Genomic DNA, 18869 nt, shown 5'->3' with positions numbered 1-18869 from the left:
AGTGTGGTAATCGAGATGTACGTATGAAGAGGGGGATTTGTGCGCTGAGTTAAGCGGGATAGAGGGTGCAGGATCCGGTGTGTAGAATGAAGAGAGAGGCGTAGAATAAATGATAGTCCGTACGATTGTGATGAGATATGTTAATGTTGTACGATTACGCTTTCGTATGGCTAGGGCATATGATGTAGAGATTGAGGGGATCATTTTGGTTTCTTTCTGAGCTCCTGGAATATGAATTTTGGGAATCAAGACAGGTGTAGCCTGAGATGGCTAGGTGTGGGGTTTTAACTTTTAGCTTGGGGAAATTTGCTATTATGATATTGGTGGTGACGTGAAGGGAGATTCGAATGATGAGAAGATGTTGGGGGGAGTAGAGGGAAGGGGAGAGTAAATGTCATGATACATCTAGATCTATTGTTTTTTGGTGTCCGGGGTGAAGATAGGCGAAGATTGAGGCATAGAGGAATGGAATTGGCTGGATGGAATGAGAATAGAGGACTGGGAGATGGTAATAATGAATATAGTAATCGAGATGCAGACGAATGTACTCAGGATATGCGAGATATTGAAGAATGTTGAATAGGCTTTGTATGGGGGCTTGCTTTGGAGAAATGAATGTTTTGTTAGAGGTACAAAAAAAAAGGGGGGGAAACCTTCGAGGGGGGTGATACAAGCAGGGAAAATAAGAATGTAGATTTCGGATATTGAAAGATACTGAGTAGATTGATTGCTTTGATTTGGTTACTAGAAAGATGGTTGTGCAGTCCGAAAACTTTGGCAAATAGATTAGCAGCAGGCTGTTGACATGTAGTTTACGTTCAAGATGAGAGCTGTTGTGAAGCGGACGTCCGCGTTGGGCAGGTTTGAAATAAGGTGAATACCTGAAGGGGAATGAGTAATTGGCATGGGAGGAGTGCCCGAGAATGATTCATCATGTAAAGGAAAGTTGATTATTGGAGAGGATTCAATCGCCTATAATAATTGCATCGTCCGAGAGGGTTTGAATATCCGAAGTTGCTTCAGTTTTGAGATGTACTGAGTGTCTAAAATAGTTTACTTGTATGAAGGTACTTCCAATTCACTGAAATATCCACGACTCTAAAAGGATTTGAGAGATCATATCATGGTAAATATGTATGAATAGCAATGAAGGATTTGAGATTATTTGAGTGTTTGAATAACCTAGTACCAGTAATGATTTTCATTTTCGAAGGCCTCCTATTATAGAGTCTATTTTCTGAAGTCGTGTTGAAAAACCCAAGGTAAAAGCATCTCCTTTGGTAAATCCTAACATAAATTCTTGAACGCTTTCCGAGTGGACTTGACGCCCTTTCACTACTTTTGCAGTCGTAGCATAGAGGGTCCTCACTATATCATACTGATCCAAGTCCTCAACCAAGTTAATTGTGTGGATGAGTGAATACGTCATATCTGAGTTCAATATTCGATATAAATTATGAATCAAAGTTTGGTGGCAACAGCGATAACGAAGAATGGATGGTGCTTGGAGAACATCATTCTCAAACTCTTAGTCAGGACTTTTTTATTACAGACTCCTCTCAAACAGCACAGTTTAATGTCGCTATATGATTATGTTAATATTTGTCCTGTGTTTGCTATATTCAAGGCAACTGGCCTTAAAATCCGAGTCACCGAGTGGGATTGACTGCCCAGACTTCTTTCAACGATAAAGTGGTTGGACGTCGGTACTTAGGAATGTTTAGTTTATATCTCAAAAGTATATTGGCGCCAAGAAATCGAGAACATCGTGGCCATGATAACATTGCAGTGAGAGAAAAACAGATGTCAATTTTTGAGATTTTGTGGAGGATGGCAGAGGTATGCATCAGTTCTTGATATTGAAAATTGATTAAAAAAGGTCCACTTGGACAGAGATGTGAGGAACGGAGCTGAAGCCTGAAAGAGGAAGGCACTGACAGTATGTGATGGCTGCTTATCTCACTACAGAATGGATAAGCGAAGCATTAAAGAAGATGAGGGATCACAAAGAGCTGTAGAGCAAATTCTGTGGGGTTTCTTTCTCCTGTGGCACTTCGACACCATCATGTCCGCCGATTTTGATAGGCCAGTGGAGGGTATGAAGATCATGGCAGACTCTTGCACCCATGGGCATAAGGATTGGGAGGGGCTGCTTACGATGAGCAAGATATCGTGGTATCGAAGGTAATAGGACAGAGTATCCGTCATAGCTTCAATCAATGGTGATGCCTCATTCCACGGCGGCAATCGCCCATCGACAATAATGGTGAGTTATTTAAATGTGGTCTAGGCAATGATTGAAAGTTGAGATTGGCTCGAACTGATATCCAAACACGTGGGTAATGAAGGATTTTCACAAAAATGTGGGATCGAATGTTGCTACAATGAGGAGCCTCCGGAAATAGACGAGATCCTGCTGTCCACCGGGACGAATCGGATCTCGTACCAGATTAACACACATCGGATGTGCATGATGGATGCGATAGCAGATACAGCATGTTCAATATACGTTCGGCTGAACCCATGTAACCTAGGTGGATTTTTTCGGGAAGAGCCGAGGCAAGACTTCGCATTTTATGAGGCTCGGTACCGGCAAAATTGTTAGTCTCTTTTCTTCAACCATTTTACTTCCAGACAGCGTCTACGATAGATCTTTATTGTTAAAAAAGTATAATGATATAGTTTACGGAACTAATGAAATGTCCTTAAAACCCAAGCCATCGCTTGCCAGTTTAGGGCGGGGAGACAAAAATGGTGCAATACTTTACACGCTGAAGCCATCTCTAAAACAAGCCTTTGACCCATATGTCCACTGAAAACATCATCAGATGAAGAATATCGTACGAGAAGCATATTTTTCATGCAGGCAAAGATGAATACATGTTAGCGTGACATACATATCGATGTTCTTAGCTTCCGTGGCGTCCTACCTTGCAAAGTTGCTAGCGGATTATCATGTAATCTGCATTGCAGAAGATCTATAGGGTCTTGTCCCAAAAGATTGGGATTTAGCTCCAATACTTTTTGCGCTCCACTTCATGTCAATGAGCCTTGCAGCTGCGAGCACCGCCTGCCTGTTGTCACAACGGTGCTGCAGTCACTCATTCTAACTTGAAAGTTTGTCAAGCTCGGAAAGACGAGGACTCGGCTTCAAGTCTGGCCACGCCCATGTCGCAATTCAGAGGAAGCCCTCAATTGCTCTTGCATGCTTTCATCTATCCAGCCAAGTCATCAATCTATCACGGAAAAATACTCACTTCCTTTGGCGGTGCATGTGATAACTTCATCAATTTTCTTGCACCAATCATAGAAGACATGGTTTGAAGTATCCAAGTATATAACACCAAGAACTTCTCAGGAAAAACCCATTCTCAACAACAACTGCTCCCTTTGTATACATCGATTAATCATGTATCTCTCAATCCCAATCCTTTCATTTGCGGCCACTCTTCTGGGAGCAGTCTCTGCCGCTCCTCTAGAGGCACGAGCGGTCTCCAGGACCTCTGCACCATCAGGTGCTATTATTGTCGATGCAACCGGCGAAACATCAGGATCATACGACACATTTCAAAAAGGAGTGAATGCCCTCTCCACCACTACCACCACACCTCAATATCTCTTCATCTACCCTGGAACCTATACCGAACAAGTATATGTCCCAGCACTCAAATCCAACCTCACAATCCAGGGGTATACTACAGATGCAAGCACCTATGCTGGTAACCAAGTCACTTTGACTTACAACCTTGCACTCAAAGACACTACCTCCGATGATTTGACAGCTACTTTACGTCAATGGAACAAGAACACCAAGGTCTACAATCTCATTATTAAGAACACATTCGGACATGTCAATACCAACGGTCAAAATCTTGCTATCTCTGCCCGTAAGTTCATTGGTCCAATATATTCTTCACCCAATCCGTCCTAAATCGTTCCTCTCTACGAGAAATTTTATTGTCTATCATCTTTCAACATTGAAGCCCCAATGTTTTCGTTAGAGATAAATACTGATTCACGCTATTCATAGGACACCACAAACCAAGGATATTATGCTACCCAATTCATCGGATACCAGGATACTATTCTTGCTAACACCGGAACTCAACTCTATGCCAAATGTCTCGTCGTCGGTGCCATCGACTTCATCTTCGGTCAAACCGCTCAAGCCTGGTTCGAGAACAACGACATCCGCACCATTGCCGCCGGATCCATCACTGCATCCGGACGTGCCTCTGACAGTAATCCATCTTGGTATGTGATCAACAACTCGAACATTCAAAACATCGATTCCAGCGTCACCACCTACAACAACTACTTGGGACGTCCATGGCAAAACTATGCCAGAGTCGTTTTCCAAAACTCTTACTTGGGAAACAACATCAACGCTGCTGGGTGGAGTGTTTGGAGTAGCTCTACCGCTAATACTGAGCATGTTGTTTTTGAAGAGTAGGTCGTTCATCTTATCTCACATAGAAAAGTACTAACACTCAGTAGATATGGCAACACTGGACCTGGTTCCAATTCTTCTGAAGGACCAAGAGCAAACTTCAGTTCCTCCATCAGCAACGCCGTTCCCATCACCACCGTTTTGGGAAGTGCTTATTTGAACGAATGGTGGGTTGACAGCAGTTATTTGTAAAGAGATAACTATGGGGTTTTTGTTTAAAAACGAGATCCAAACGATTGGATGTGAAAGGGCAGTGATCAATGAATGAAGGGATTCCAGAGATATAGTATTGGGATCTGACGATATTAAATAATGAATTAATAATTGATGATTCACATTTATTTGCCAGTTCTGTGTGTTTGTTATAGTGAAGCTCATATTATCCTTCGAAAATTTCCGTCTCATGGGCAGATCATTAACATATCATCAGCGGCTTTCAATACACTCCCAATTGCGACTCGACAGCATGGAATTGTGTGTGAATCCCTAAGCTGTTTCGTTCAACAAACCTATGTACTTTTGTTGCTCAAACCCATTTCACCAATACCACAACCCAAAGAAAATATCCCAACTTCCACATCATCCCATCATTATCAATATACTACAATCCCTTGAGGCTAGATACTGATTTATGTACAATAAATACAATCCAGATATCCCCTGGTACCATCAATATACTAAAAATTTTCCTAACCCCCAGAGTATTCAAGCATGTTCTTATAATAAGAAAACAATAAACACTACAGCGATATTAAAAAGCCCATACCCATCTAACGAAACAAACTTTCACTCCCCACACTTTTACCCTTGATATTTTAAAACTCTTCACTTTCTCCCAACAAATCACAACAATGATTCAATCCGAATTAGTGTAGGGGTTAACATAACTCGCTTTCATGGTTCTCATCCAGATCCGAGTAGCCCCGGGTTCGATTCCCGGATTCGGAATCTACCTTTTTTGCATTTTCTCCCATCTTTGGAGATAGACAGAGAGAGACATCTTTTTTAACTATTTGAGTGCAGTTGTTTTGGTTTTGCCATCTTTTTGGTGAGGATTTTGGCGGGGTAGGTGGCCGAGGCGTAAGGGGAGTGGAGTAGCCGGAGTTGAGCCGCGCCGTGAAAGGGAAAATTGTAAATGCGAAAAGCAATACCAAATACTGGCTCGATTGGGTAATGAACGAGCATCAAATTCAAAGAAGAATAACTAAAGAGCTACGACTAGCAATTTTGAAGATACACGTGTTCATAATTTTAGATATCTATCTATCTCCTCACCATGCAAGAAAGCACACGCTACATACATAAATTTCTCCCTCTCCTCGCAGCTCCCACTACAATCGCCTCATGAAGCAATGCCAACAAATGCTAAACACTCCATCCACCACCGGCCATCAAAAATCTAGGAGTTGAACCTGGATCTACTATAAACAAGAGGGTTGTTTGTACTGATTTTAATTACATTTTTGCAGATACACAGACCCAGGAGAAAGAAAGGAAAACAAACGCCCTACGCCTCGCAATCCTCATGATATCTTTTGTTCTTTTATTCTAGGCAGTGAAGATTTGAATACCATAGTACCTCCCTCATCTCTGCTCTATGTATGGACTATCGTGATATAATCAATTCTATACTTGACTGTGTATCTTGCTCTGTCTTGTCCTTGCTAGTCTATCGTTCGCGTTGGACCAATGTCCATTCATACTATTAGTATTATAATTAGCTTGCACTTTCATAAAACGAAGAGAAAATTTTTTCTACTCACCACTCTCCCCTCTTCATCCCCAGTATAAACTCCTTTCTCCATGGGTACCACACAAGTAATACCCGCCTCCACATTTCCATTGATCGTTGTCCTTCTTCCATGCGGCCCTGCCGATCTATTGACACTCGCATCTCTCCTTACTTCATCCACATGATCTAATCTCTTCACCAGTTCTAATTCCCATTTCCCACTTTGTTTGCCCACAATTTTACGCCATATACATACTATTCCTCTTTTATGTCCCGTGAATAATAATGTACTCTCCAACCATTCATTTCCAGTACCTTCGTAAAATGCACAACTATGTACATAATCATCATGTCCTAGATCTGTACAGACATTTTGCTCGAGTAGTGCTTCGCCGTTCAAAGTATAGAGAGCAATCTTTTGACCGCGACATAACATGATATCACCAGTCACATCATTAATACGTGCGCATTCGACAGCACGACCATGAGTAAGTTTGCGAACGAATTCTAGACGATTAAGATCCCAGAGAAGGACGACACCGTCGGATGATGCGCTGAGCATTGTACTGAAGGATTTACTGACTGCGAGAGTAGTCACGGGTGTTTTGTGTCCGAAGAGAGAAGAGCGAGGTTGGAGGTCAACAGTTTTCGACGAGGATGTTATGATTGTATGAGCGGAAATGACACAATCTTCGCCAGCTGTGATGAGTGTTTGTGAAGAGGCAAAAATGACGGTAGATAATTGACCTTGATGAAGGTTCTCAAAGAGTCCAGCGAGCTTTTTGGAGTCGTTGAAGTAAAACCGGACGCTGTTATCGGCAAAGCCCCATTCCAGGTATTTATCATAGCTTGGAGGAAGATTTAGACGGAATGCTGTGGAACAGAGAAGTCGATCTAGCTTAGCGGAGTAAGTGAGTGATGCGACACGCTCGTGACTTTCTATCAACGGAAATGGTAGTCGAGTCAGAGAATCTGCTGAGGTATCCAGTCTCTTTGTTTTTTGACGCATATCTTCTCTAGATTGATGAGGTTTAGAAAATACTTGATGAGGTGTTTGACCAAAATTATGAATGATTCCGATCGTAGCTAGCCTTTCGACTGGATCTTCAATAGTATCAAGATTCTTTGCACCGTGATATGAAAGATGGTGGAATACGTTCACACTTTCTATAGCGGCGTCTCCACGTTGCTTGCAACCGAAGATAAGATCAATCCACTGGTGTAAATTCTTACTCACATATGGGCTTTCTAAAGCCTCGCGATGTTTAGCAATGAATATTTTAGGATCGCCCTTAGCCCATGGTGGAAGGTCAACAGTATCTATACCCCCACCGTCCCCTTGTCGCAAGCCAAAATTGTATCCATTGTTATTCGTAAGGAATTCTGGAAGGTAAAAGAATTCCGGTATGAGCTCTCTCACATCAGACATGTTGTTCCTGGATGCAGAATCCCAAGCTTTCGCGATGGAATAGAACAATCGATCAGGATGGTCAAAATTACCACCCTGAAGTAGCAAGTATGATTGAACGAAAGGTTGAAGTCTGATCAAATACGATGTAACAATCATGGCTGATGAGTAATGAGTACCATAATGGAAGGCGGGAGTAGTGCTATCCATTTCCGCAAATGTTTTATACCTCTCAATAAAGTCCGCTTGACGGGAGTTGTGTTGCGCACCCATCGGCTTTGATAGGTCTCGGAATGAAGCAGGATTTTTGAGATCTAGCTCTTCACTAGTATAATCGGCCAGAACCCAAGGGAAGACAGGATATTGTGTAAGATCATTAAAAGTACGACCAGCCATTGTATTGACGAGCATCAAGTAGTGAAAATTTGATATTTCTCCTTTCGCCCATCGTCGCATTGCTGGATTCCAAGCAGAAGAGTTGAAGATGTTGCCAAATTTGGAGCCAAAAGTAGTTGGTGTATCGTCTGATACCTTGAGAGCCTCAAGACGCCAGCCATCTTCTGGATTTGGTAAACCAGAGCTACCATTAGTATGTGGGGCTTTTGAAGAAAGCTTTGAAAATAGATCATCTCTAAGAGTGGCCGAGAAAGCTGTAAGCAAATAACTACGGCCATCTGTGAAAAAGACTTCCACTGCAACATCTCGAAACAAGAAGCGACGTTTAGAAATACTAATGACATCGCTCCACTTCCAACTTCTTGCTTCTTGCTCAGTTCTGAGAGGTTGGGTCGTTTTCTCGCTTGCCTTATGACCAGCAATCATTTGTAGATAAGGATCTCGTTCCTCTTTAGGAGCCATCGCAACATTCACGATTTCTCCGTCAGATCTTTGGAAGACATTATCAATCAGATACAGGGAATCCTTGCCTAGAATCAACAGGCCCTCAACTGCTTCTAGTCCAATGATTCTAGAGATATTGAAAACGTGTTGAACTGAATCTCCTCTCTGAAGACTACGCATGACCTTTCTATTTTTGTCTTCAAAGCCATCATCGCCGTCGCCAGGCTCATTAGGATCATCAACAAGCTCAAAATCTTCTTCTTGAACAACATTATCCGGAATTTCATTTGATGTTTCGTCTGATGGATTCTCAGTGTTCCTCCCAGTTCCATTTTGGCCATCAAAATCCCTAGGTGGTGACACTGCAGACCTCGGTGTCGAATCGATGTGCTGAGAAGGGGCGAGGCCTCCAACTTTAGTGTTAACCTGTAACAGATCATTTGTGTTTGTATCAGTGGGACGTCTTTTGGGTTTGTAATCATAATTTGGAGCAGCGCGATCAGGTAGCATACGAAGGCGCATGCGATTCCGACCCTCGGTCCTGTCCAATTTCCACTTCAAGGAAATCCCGCGATCAAATACAGCACATGGTCTATGGAGTTCTCGATCCATCCTCGAAAAGGTAGAAACGAGGAAACTGAAATTATCTTGCTGATCTTGTTGTGCTCTTTGGTGCTTAAGATGTTCGGATGCATAAATGTTTTTCATCCATAAGTTTGATGCGAGATCATGACGAAACAATATATCTTCATCATTAAGATCATCTGCATGCCACTGCTTGAGCTTTTCGCGACGTTTAGTAACGCGGACCTTAAGAGTATCTTCGTTCTTTTCATTTTCCGCGTTAACGAAGTCTTCCCAAGCACGAGACATTGCACCAAAGAACAGAGCATCAAGCTCAGCTCTGTAGCTATCAACCCATTCCGCAAAAGTCTCATTATCTAACTCGGTAAGCTTCTTAAATCCTGAATCTAGATGCTTGTATTGGCCTGGCATAGCATGACGTAGCATATTAGATGTCTCTTCGGGCTTCTGAACAAGCAATATGCGCCAAAGATTTGCAGCCGCCAAACGTATACTTTCTTTATTATCAACCAATTTGACATAAAGCTGGTAACAGATGAGTTTCAAGAAGTTATCTTCAGTTACATCGGCAGACAGAACTACGGTTTGCCAATAGAGCAGCTTATCCATAAATGCTAATGCTTCCGACTCGGGAGCTTCTGGCACATCAAGCTCAGACAGACGAAGTAAAACGACTCGAAGGAAAACACTCTTGATCGAAGCAATGGCTTGACTACACAGGCGGACACTTTTGATCTTGGACACTTCGGGTCGCTCCAAGTATTCTAGTATTGTTCCTGCGAAATCCAAAAGTGTTTCAGCTCCGCCAAGAAACCAGCCTTCGAATACAGCTTCACCAATATGGAGAACAAAACGAGCCATGTTCTGGATGACTCTAGGCTCCCATAATGATTTTTGATCCAATTGAACAGTAGTCCCGAGCTGGGATATCATGTTACGCAGCAGGTATGATTCAAAGTACGCTTGGTGTTCTTGGAAGCCGGGAGGAACTTTGAGAAACAATCCAAATCCGGGAAACTCTTTACGGGCCATTACTTGGTCAATGAAGACATTGACAACTAGTTCTAACATGCCTTCAACTATTGCGTTACTAACTTTTTGTGCGGCGATCCTTTTCTTGGGCGACATGATCAAACTAAGTCTAGCAGAAGACGGGCTGTACTCCGAGGGGCGAGATGTTAACAACACGAATGATGATCCCCGACGAAGAGGCTTTGCTTTGAGAGTTGTAGGACTAGGTGGAAGGAGAGTCTCTACTGTTGATGTACGGACAATAGGTGTAGGCATGGCTGATACGCGAGACACCGGTCTTATGATGACATCGTCCCCTTCGAAAGTCAATGCAGAGTCACGAGAGTTTAGTTCCGTCTCCGGACTAACAGAATCCGAACTAACAACTACGGGGAATAAAACGGTAAGCAGATACCTGACGTAGTCTGAAGATAAGGCGAAATCCCTAAAGTCTTGAGATTTGCTATGCAAGTCTGCGAGAAATCGGATGATTGTGTGTAGAATAACAACTTGCTCTGCCAATCGTTCTCTTTTAGGCTGCTGAGATTCTATTCCATGGTTAGTATAAGGTCCTACAAGAAAACCAGCAACAAACTTACGTCGAGATTCAAGTTCTTTCGTAAGAGACATTGATCTATGTCGAGTTGGGGGCTTAAGCGTATCTGTTGGTGAATCCTGATCTCTTCCATTGCCCTTGTCGTGAAGTGGCGAGTCAGGGTCATCTTGGTTCCGTAAGACATCCTTCAGACCATGCTGCATCATCGCCATGATTACGGGCAGCACGTTAGGATATACAATTTTGCCTGTGCCAAATGTTTCCAGAAGATTGTATAACTCAAATGGCTGATCGAAATCAATATTCGCGACGTCATGTCCAAATAAGATACCAAAACAAATGGGCCATAATGTTGGGATATCCCACCACCTCTTCAACCTATGACGCATAATGGTAAAGCCTCCAGTTTTACTCGAGAATTTCGACGCATAGTTAGAGCCATGGACCACTAAAAGACGGGCCAAAATCTTTGAGCCAAGAACCACAACCTGTGGGTCATCCTCCGTTAAGAGATGTAAAAGCCACTAATAATGTTAGGAAAAATTGTCAATGAGTACAAACTTGGAATATATACCTTATTCGTCACAGTCCTAGCAAATTTTCGAATGTTTGAAGTGGTGCCTTCCTCACACAAAAGCTCAGTATACATTCCAAGCACTGAATTTCCAAGCTGTCTCTTAGTCATTGTCGGCGAAGCTATCTCATTCACATCGAAAACAGTGCTAATGGTTGGTCTTCTTGGTCCCCTTGATATTGTGCCGGATCGCGTTGGAAGCGTTGACCCAGGGTTCTTAGGGGTTCTCGAAGCAGAGCCCGTAGGCTTGTGATATGCATAGGTGATGAAAAGAGCAAGAGAACGAAAGACTTCTGCCGTCATATTACATTTCACTAAACTGGTGAGTGCTTCCATAAAAGAAGGAAAAACATCCGCGGGGAACAATTCGGCCTTCAGAGCATCTAAAAATCGTTTCACAATCCCTGAGGACAATTAGCCAAGGTAATCAATTCCAAGTGTGTGTAGTAAACTTACGCATTCGAAACAAGCGACGGGAATTGAATTCATGGTACTTGCTGTTGACACCAAACGTAATAAATTGTTTATAATATAACCTTTGGGTGAGTGAAGTTGTCTTTCGCCACATATCAAAGTCGACGAGTAAGATTCGGTATGCAAGGGGGTTAATTATAAATGATTCCTCGGGTGTCTCATGGCTATAGCCAACAAAATCCAGTACCAAGCTCAGCAATTGGAAACCAAGTTTATTACGATCATCTTCGCTCATGTTCGAGGTGTCCGAGTTACCTGTCCTCGTCGCAATAACGGTTCCGGCACCCATCTTGCCACGAAGAAGGGCACCCAATATTGCGTAGCCATTTTCTCGCTCCATAGCCTCGCTGTTTCGCCAGCTTGCATTAATACTCTCGAACAGATTTTCGACAGCCCGAACAATACTTTCTTTCGTGTTGGCGGCTTCGACTAACTTCAGTCCAATTGCAGTAAACCCTCCAAGCCTCCACATTGCATCGTCCAGAGCTTGGGGAACAATGACTACTGGTTCGCCTGTCAAGATCGCAGTGCCATGAGCTCTAGTCAAGGCATCATTGATGGCAGGTGTGGATCCATTGATAGCTATGGAAGTACCACTATTGTGTGTCAACTGGAATAAGTTATTTGAAGCTGTTCGATTTAGCCCCCTTAAAAGTTGAGATTCCGGTCCTTTTAGTCGGTCTTCCTCTCCAAGAATAGCAGTAGGCAGAATGCTTAGTATGATGCGAGATTCCGGTACTAATATGCTAGCCTTTCCACGTATAGCCTTGAGGATGTCTGAATTATCTTCCTTTCCGGGATGCATAAGCTCCTGACGCATTCCCAAAGCCGCAGATGCCTCATAAGTTTGGAACGATCCCATACAATCTTGAAAATTTCCATTATATCTTGGCCCTAAGCGATAGTAGACAGCTACTAAATCGTCGCTAATCACATCTTCGATGAGATGTGCTGAAGCCAAAGACCAACGAGAAAAGACAACACCACGCCCGAGACGAGTAGAGAGATCCTGAGGGGTTCCAAGGAAGGCTTGAACTGGGTGTGCCTTCGCACTGGTTGAGGTGAAGGACGCGAAACTCTCTGTGCTAGCATTTGTGGGTGGTGGAGGAGCCGGATATTGACATTTGACTTGCTCCGCGAATTCCCCATCGACATAAAGAATTGCTTTACTCGAAGTCATTGTTCTAGGACGTCGATGAACTATTGCAATATGATACCAACGGCGTTCTTGAAAAGTTGTCGATTTGAACCTGACACTAGGTCGCGATGAGGAAATAGATGTTTGTAAAATAAAATTGTGAGTATCCTGCTCAAGATACGCCAGTAGAAAACAGGTTTGAGTCTCATCATAAGCCCCGAAGATAGTTGTATGAGCATTTCGATCAAATTTATCCACGAAAATCCAGGCCGTGAAGGTATAACCTCCCACCGTTGATGGTGGTGGAAAAGATCTTGCTAGCGTGGGAAGTTCTATTGAAGCAAAGCCATTTAAAGAAAGGTCAAATTGGATATACGCAGGAGTGTGAGATTTCTTCATCGTGCGAAGCAAGAATTCGCTGGCAATAGGAGACTGGCTAGAGACTAGATATTGGGCATCATTTAAGGAGCTTATACCGAGTGACATTAAAGAACCGCACAAGTTTTCGACGGTCTGTCTCTCGGTGGTAGCAAGGGGAGAATCAGAATCGAAAGCAAGCGGAAGCAGAGTGGATAGTACTCCCGTCGAATGCAAAGCCAACAAACTGTGATTTGAGATTGAAGAAATTTTGGACAATGTTAGAATAACAACCGATGCAGCTGGATTTACCGGAGCGTTGGAAACCCGAGGAATGGTCTTCCAGAAGTCTATGATAACCGGAACAATATCTGCATGATGTAGCAACGAACTCTCGCGCAGGATGGCTTGTAAACGAGTCTCCACCAACTCGAGAATTTCTTCATCGCTCTTGATGTTTTCAGACTCGCGTTCCGGATCTTGGGGTGCGATTATTGTGTCTTTGACATCTTCAGATGTTACGAGATCATTCGACTCGATTCTTGAGGGATGATGTTCAGCAGCAATTTGACATAAAGTCTCAAATCTCTTGTCGTCCAAAGCGAATGCAAGAAGCCGCCCAAAAAGCTGTGCTTCGGTCCATATATCAGACTCACTACCACCAATACCAATACTAGCTATTATTTGCTCTAAAGCAGCCCATCCTCCTCCTTCCACCCGGCGCTTGAAGTATCTCCTATTCCCATGATGATCACGAAATGTTTGTGCCAACACCCCCAATATGTTTTCGAGAAGATCAAAGAATCGAATTTTATCTTGCTGATTCCTCTTGAAAGGATTATAGAATCCCGAGAACGCTCGAAGGGTGCTCAATAGGATTTGGTATCCATGGAGATGTCTAAAGTCGTCTTTTGATCGCGATGTCTGCGAGGATGCTATTAGAAACACCCGAATGCTCTGAACTTGTTCAACAATTGATGGCAGATCGGGATATGCATTCTCAAGACGCTTCTGGAGGGCTGTAGATAGACCATCTAGGAGGACTTGTAGTTCTGCGGTAGCTTTTGTTGCTTCAGGTGGATTTGATGCCGCAGTCGACGAGCGATGTCTTCGGCCTCGTGTCGACATATTCCACCCCGCCTATGTCCAGCTTGGGGGATCAATCCTTCTACTTGCCCCGCATTAGTTATTGGAATGATGTCGGTTTCTAAAGATTTCGTTCGATCCTGCGTCCTCTTGAAATATTGGAATCTAATAAGTTGCAATCAAGGTTGACTTGCATCGAAGTTGGGCTTTGTTTGATACAGGTACGCGAGGTGGGGATACACGAAACTGGGTTAACGGTATCAACCCAATATTGATACTTTGTAGAAATGTGAAGAAATGTGAGATGTAGTGAAAATAGTCTCAATTGTCAAATTACCATAAGTTCATTGTAAATAGGTCCAAGGTTGTTGCTATTCACTCAATTCATGATGTCAGCCTTATGAACATCATCGTCAATGGCAAGGCCAGCCAGCTTAAAAGTTGTAGCCTTAAAACTAATGCCTAAATATTGATATGGTATGTCAGTCATGATTGAGGTGAGAATGAAATCTACAAAAATGCACTGTGAACGATTCTTTTCTTGATTCTTTTGGGATTTCAAGATATCTGTATCTGCTTGCATCGAAGTTTATGGTCGTGGAACAATTCCTGGTCAATCATATATGCATTTAATTCCGGAAGCCATTGCCAAAACCCCTTTCGGAGCCTTTGAGCTATGAGCCACCGGTATCAACAATCTCAAATCAGGGATCACGTGTCGGCGCTACAATCAGCCTGAAGCCGGAATGTGCTCTGACACATGCTCAGCGCTTCTGACTCAATATTGAATTTACGATAGAAATAGTGATAGAAATCATGCGGAGGATTGTCTCACTGGGGGGTGAATTCAGAAGACCAGATACAGGAAGGATTGGGATTAATAGATAGGAGGCTAGGAAGCTAAGAGGTACCGGTATGCGATGACTAGAAATGCATACATTTGAGTGGTCTCGTGTGAGCTTGACCGTTTCAATTTGATCGTGTGGATTTCCTTTACAGCGACACTGCTACACAACCTCGACGACTATCAACTAAAGATCAATCACATCATGAAGAAAGCCACGCCGAATAATACCGAATGGGTGGTGAATTGCTTTCCAGTAATATGTGAGATATTTGAGACTTTTTGCTATCAATCATATCTTCATATCTTCATATCCTTCATATCTTGCCTTCATATCACGGAGAAAGCCACACCGAATGAAATTGACAAGTAGGTAGGGTACACAAGGTATGACACCGCCTCGACCGCCTTATTGTTTAGAATAGCTGCATCGGTAGCTTGAGAATAGCTCGAGAATAGGCGGATGTTTCTTTTGGTTCCTACCGCAGGTGTACATCGGTATTGGTACAATTTCATTGATTGACCCCGAGTTTCGCTACATTTCTCGTACCTGAATGATGGTGTGGAGACCCAGCCAGCTTATAAATAAAGTACGTACCTGGTTAGATGCTGCTAGCTGACTGGCTCAAGACCGGCTAGTTGAGACCCTGAGTGAGCGCAAGCTGTTGGTCGCCTTAAACTCTATCATCATAATCACAACAGACATGGGCTGGGAAGCTCCCAAAAGCTGGATAACTCAACCGTTCCAAGGTTGGTCTGAAACCAGGATCATCGCAACTTCCCTATCTAACGATTCAAGGGATAGGACTGAATGACTTACTCGCACATCCTGTAGGATGTTGATAATACATAAAATACATATCATTGCCGCGGTACCATCACATGATTCACATCCCGAGATCTTCATTCTATGGTAGAGACTAAAATCAATGCATCTCTTGCATACATACACCGTTCATAAAGCGCCACCATTATTACATTTCCCATACCACACCACGGCATTTTGAGTTCACGACATTGTTTGATCATTACACCTGCAACCATAGATAACACGATGGATAAATAGATCACGATACTGCAGATCCGTATCGACCTAGTAAGCTTTCGGTCTAAAAGGTCCAAAGTACGGGGGAGAAGGAAAGAAGGAAAGAAGGAAAGAAGGAAAGAACGAAGGAACGAAAGGGAAGAGAGAAACAATACCTACATTGGAAGGTAAGACAACATAGAAACTAGGATCTCTCATCCATAATTCACTATTGTCCCCATCCGCTTGCATTGTTTTGTTTACATGATCGGATTGTCTCACACCCTAATGGATTACTAGAGCTACGATAGCTTTCTTACCCGTACCCACACCCACACCACACCATACTGTTCCTTCCAAGCCGACAAGCCTCCCCAAATTCCCTCCCTTATCGCTTCGTCAGTTCGGTCTGCGTGATCCATTCGTCACTGATAAACTCAGACGCTAATTCCCAAAGCGGTTTAGACCCAAACGAGCATCGCCCCCGTAGTTGCCTAGTGCAATTTTGTCGCTTCCCCGAGCTTCGCAGTTCATGTAGTACTTCAACACCTCTCAAGCCCTCCATCATCACTCATCATTCATCATCTTCTTCTCTTCTCATCAATACTCTTTATCTCGAAGACAGCATTATCACTGTTCTTCGTCCATCACTCTTGTCATTTCTAGATATTAAATCAAGCTCCATATAAACTCTTTGTTTTCTCTCATACATCACATCTATTCATCATGCGTGGAATCTTCAGCGTATCGCTTTTGCCGCTATTGGTCTCTGCGGCACCAACATTCAGCACCGAAACCATTCACGAGGGCGTTGCTCCTCTCCTTTCATCAGCAAACTCTGTAGAGGTTCCAGCCTCCTACATTGTTGTATTCAAGAAGCACGTCACCGCCGCATCTGCCAGTGAGCATCACAGCTGGGTTCAAGACATCCACTCAAATGGCGAAGCTCAACGAACCGAGCTCCGAAAGAGAGGTCAATTCCCAATTACCACCGATATCTTCGAGGGTCTCAAGCACACATACAACATTGGCAGTGACTTCTTGGGTTACTCCGGTCACTTTGATGACTCGGTCATCGAGGAGGTCCGCAGACATCCTGATGTAAGTACAATCCTTCTCATCATTGCAGCACCGATTGCGTGCTTTCTACTCCGGATTTCGTTTCCAATTGGATTCAAAACATCCTTATCTTGATGAATCCCTTTATCCCCATACTTCCAACAAAGCCCACACAAGCCCATTGTTTCCGGCTCAATCACGCACAGTGACAAGGCCGCACGTGATGGCTCATCGTCGATTCATGGTACATTCTTTTTACGTAACAATCGTGCTAATGATTGCTCTTGCAGGTCGAATATGTTGAGAAGGATTCCGTCGTACACACATTAGAAGACCCATCGGGCGAGGTCGAGAAGAGCGCTCCTTGGGGTTTGGCTCGTATCTCCCACAGAGATACCTTGACCTTCAGCACATACAACAAATACTTGTATGCCGCTGATGCTGGTGAGGGAGTCGATGCTTATGTTATCGACACTGGAACCAACACTGAACACGTTGATTTCGAAGGTCGTGCACAATGGGGCAAGACCATCCCAACTGGCGATGCCGATGAGGATGGAAACGGACACGGAACTCATTGCTCCGGTACCGTTGCTGGTAAGAAATATGGTGTTGCCAAGAAGGCCAATGTCTACGCCGTCAAGGTCCTCAGATCAAACGGTTCCGGTACTATGGCAGATGTTGTAAAGGGTGTTGAATGGGCTGCCAACGCCCACACCGAAAAGGTTAAGAAGGGAAAGAAGGGCTTCAAGGGTTCTGTTGCCAACATGTCTCTCGGTGGTGGCAAATCCCCAGCTCTTGACCGTGCCGTTAACGGTGCCGTTGATGCTGGTATTCACTTCGCAGTCGCTGCCGGTAACGATAACGCCGATTCTTGCAATTACTCCCCGGCTGCTGCCGAGAACGCCATCACTGTCGGTGCTTCCGCTCTCGATGATTCCCGTGCCTACTTCTCCAACTATGGTACTTGCAACGACATCTTTGCTCCTGGTTTGAGCATTCTTTCAACCTGGATTGGTAGCAAGTATGCCGTCAACACCATCTCCGGTACTTCCATGGCCTCTCCCCACATTGCTGGTCTCTTGGCCTACTACCTTTCTCTCCAACCATCTAGCGACTCTGCTTATGCCGTTGCTGAGATCACCCCTAAGAAGTTGAAGGAGAACATCATCGCCATTGCTACTGAGGGTGCTCTTTCTGACGTTCCATCTAACACCAAGAACGTTCTTGCATGGAACGGTGGTGGATCTTCCAACTACAGCTCCATCATTAAGGCTGGTGGATACGTTGCCAAGGCATCCAAGGAAGTTCCAACAACTGTTGAACTCTTGGAGAAGGCCATCGAGAACGACTTCAATGTTCTCTCTGGCAAGGTTGTCAAGGGCACTGAGTCCATGGTTTCTAAGACCGAGAAGCTTTCCAAGAAGATTCAAAAGATGGTTGATGAAGAAATCAACGAATTTTTTGAGGAGTTCAGCTCTTAGAGTTAGATCCATCTCGCCACATTTTTTGGCATAGATCTTGATGGACATTGTCCTTCACTATTTCCTTATGAGTTTGTTATGATGGTCATGGGTTGGAGCCGGATGGATGTTTCTATATGCATCTTTTGATTACTGGATTTTTCATTGCGTTTGCGGATAGGAACACATTAAGGGGGTCTCGTCGTAAGACTAATTAGACCAATATTTGTATTAAATTGTATCAACTCGTTATTTCCACTAATAGCAT

The 18869-nt window shown here is 43.6% G+C and overlaps 3 protein-coding genes across 3 annotated transcripts; 2 read left to right on the top strand and 1 right to left on the bottom strand.

The window, feature by feature from the left end:
- Nucleotides 1-3409: 3409 nt before the first annotated feature.
- Nucleotides 3410-4642, top strand: EAF02_006368 (uncharacterized protein; the record flags this gene model as incomplete). The annotated part of the gene is made up of 3 exons (XM_038902416.1): nucleotides 3410-3887; nucleotides 4047-4449; nucleotides 4498-4642. 3 exons carry the CDS (start codon nucleotides 3410-3412, stop codon nucleotides 4640-4642), a joined length of 1026 nt encoding a protein of 341 aa, XP_038757636.1.
- Nucleotides 4643-6119: 1477 nt separating this feature from the next.
- Nucleotides 6120-14253, bottom strand: EAF02_006367 (uncharacterized protein; the record flags this gene model as incomplete). The annotated part of the gene is made up of 5 exons (XM_038902415.1): nucleotides 6120-6152; nucleotides 6214-10574; nucleotides 10626-11106; nucleotides 11157-11560; nucleotides 11613-14253. The coding sequence occupies 5 exons, from the start codon at nucleotides 14251-14253 to the stop codon at nucleotides 6120-6122; spliced, it is 7920 nt and encodes a 2639-aa protein (XP_038757635.1).
- A 2552-nt stretch (nucleotides 14254-16805) lies between these two features.
- EAF02_006366 (uncharacterized protein) lies at nucleotides 16806-18622 on the top strand (the record flags this gene model as incomplete). Its single annotated transcript, XM_038902414.1, has 2 exons — nucleotides 16806-17180; nucleotides 17429-18622. 2 exons carry the CDS (start codon nucleotides 16806-16808, stop codon nucleotides 18620-18622), a joined length of 1569 nt encoding a protein of 522 aa, XP_038757634.1.
- Between the last annotated feature and the right edge of the window lie 247 nt (nucleotides 18623-18869).

The sequence above is a fragment of the Botrytis sinoallii genome (assembly GCF_014898435.1).
Source record: "Botrytis sinoallii strain Bc 23 chromosome Unknown BSIN_010, whole genome shotgun sequence".
NCBI classification, from domain to species: domain Eukaryota; kingdom Fungi; phylum Ascomycota; class Leotiomycetes; order Helotiales; family Sclerotiniaceae; genus Botrytis; species Botrytis sinoallii.
This window is presented reverse-complemented; position numbering and strand designations above follow the sequence as displayed.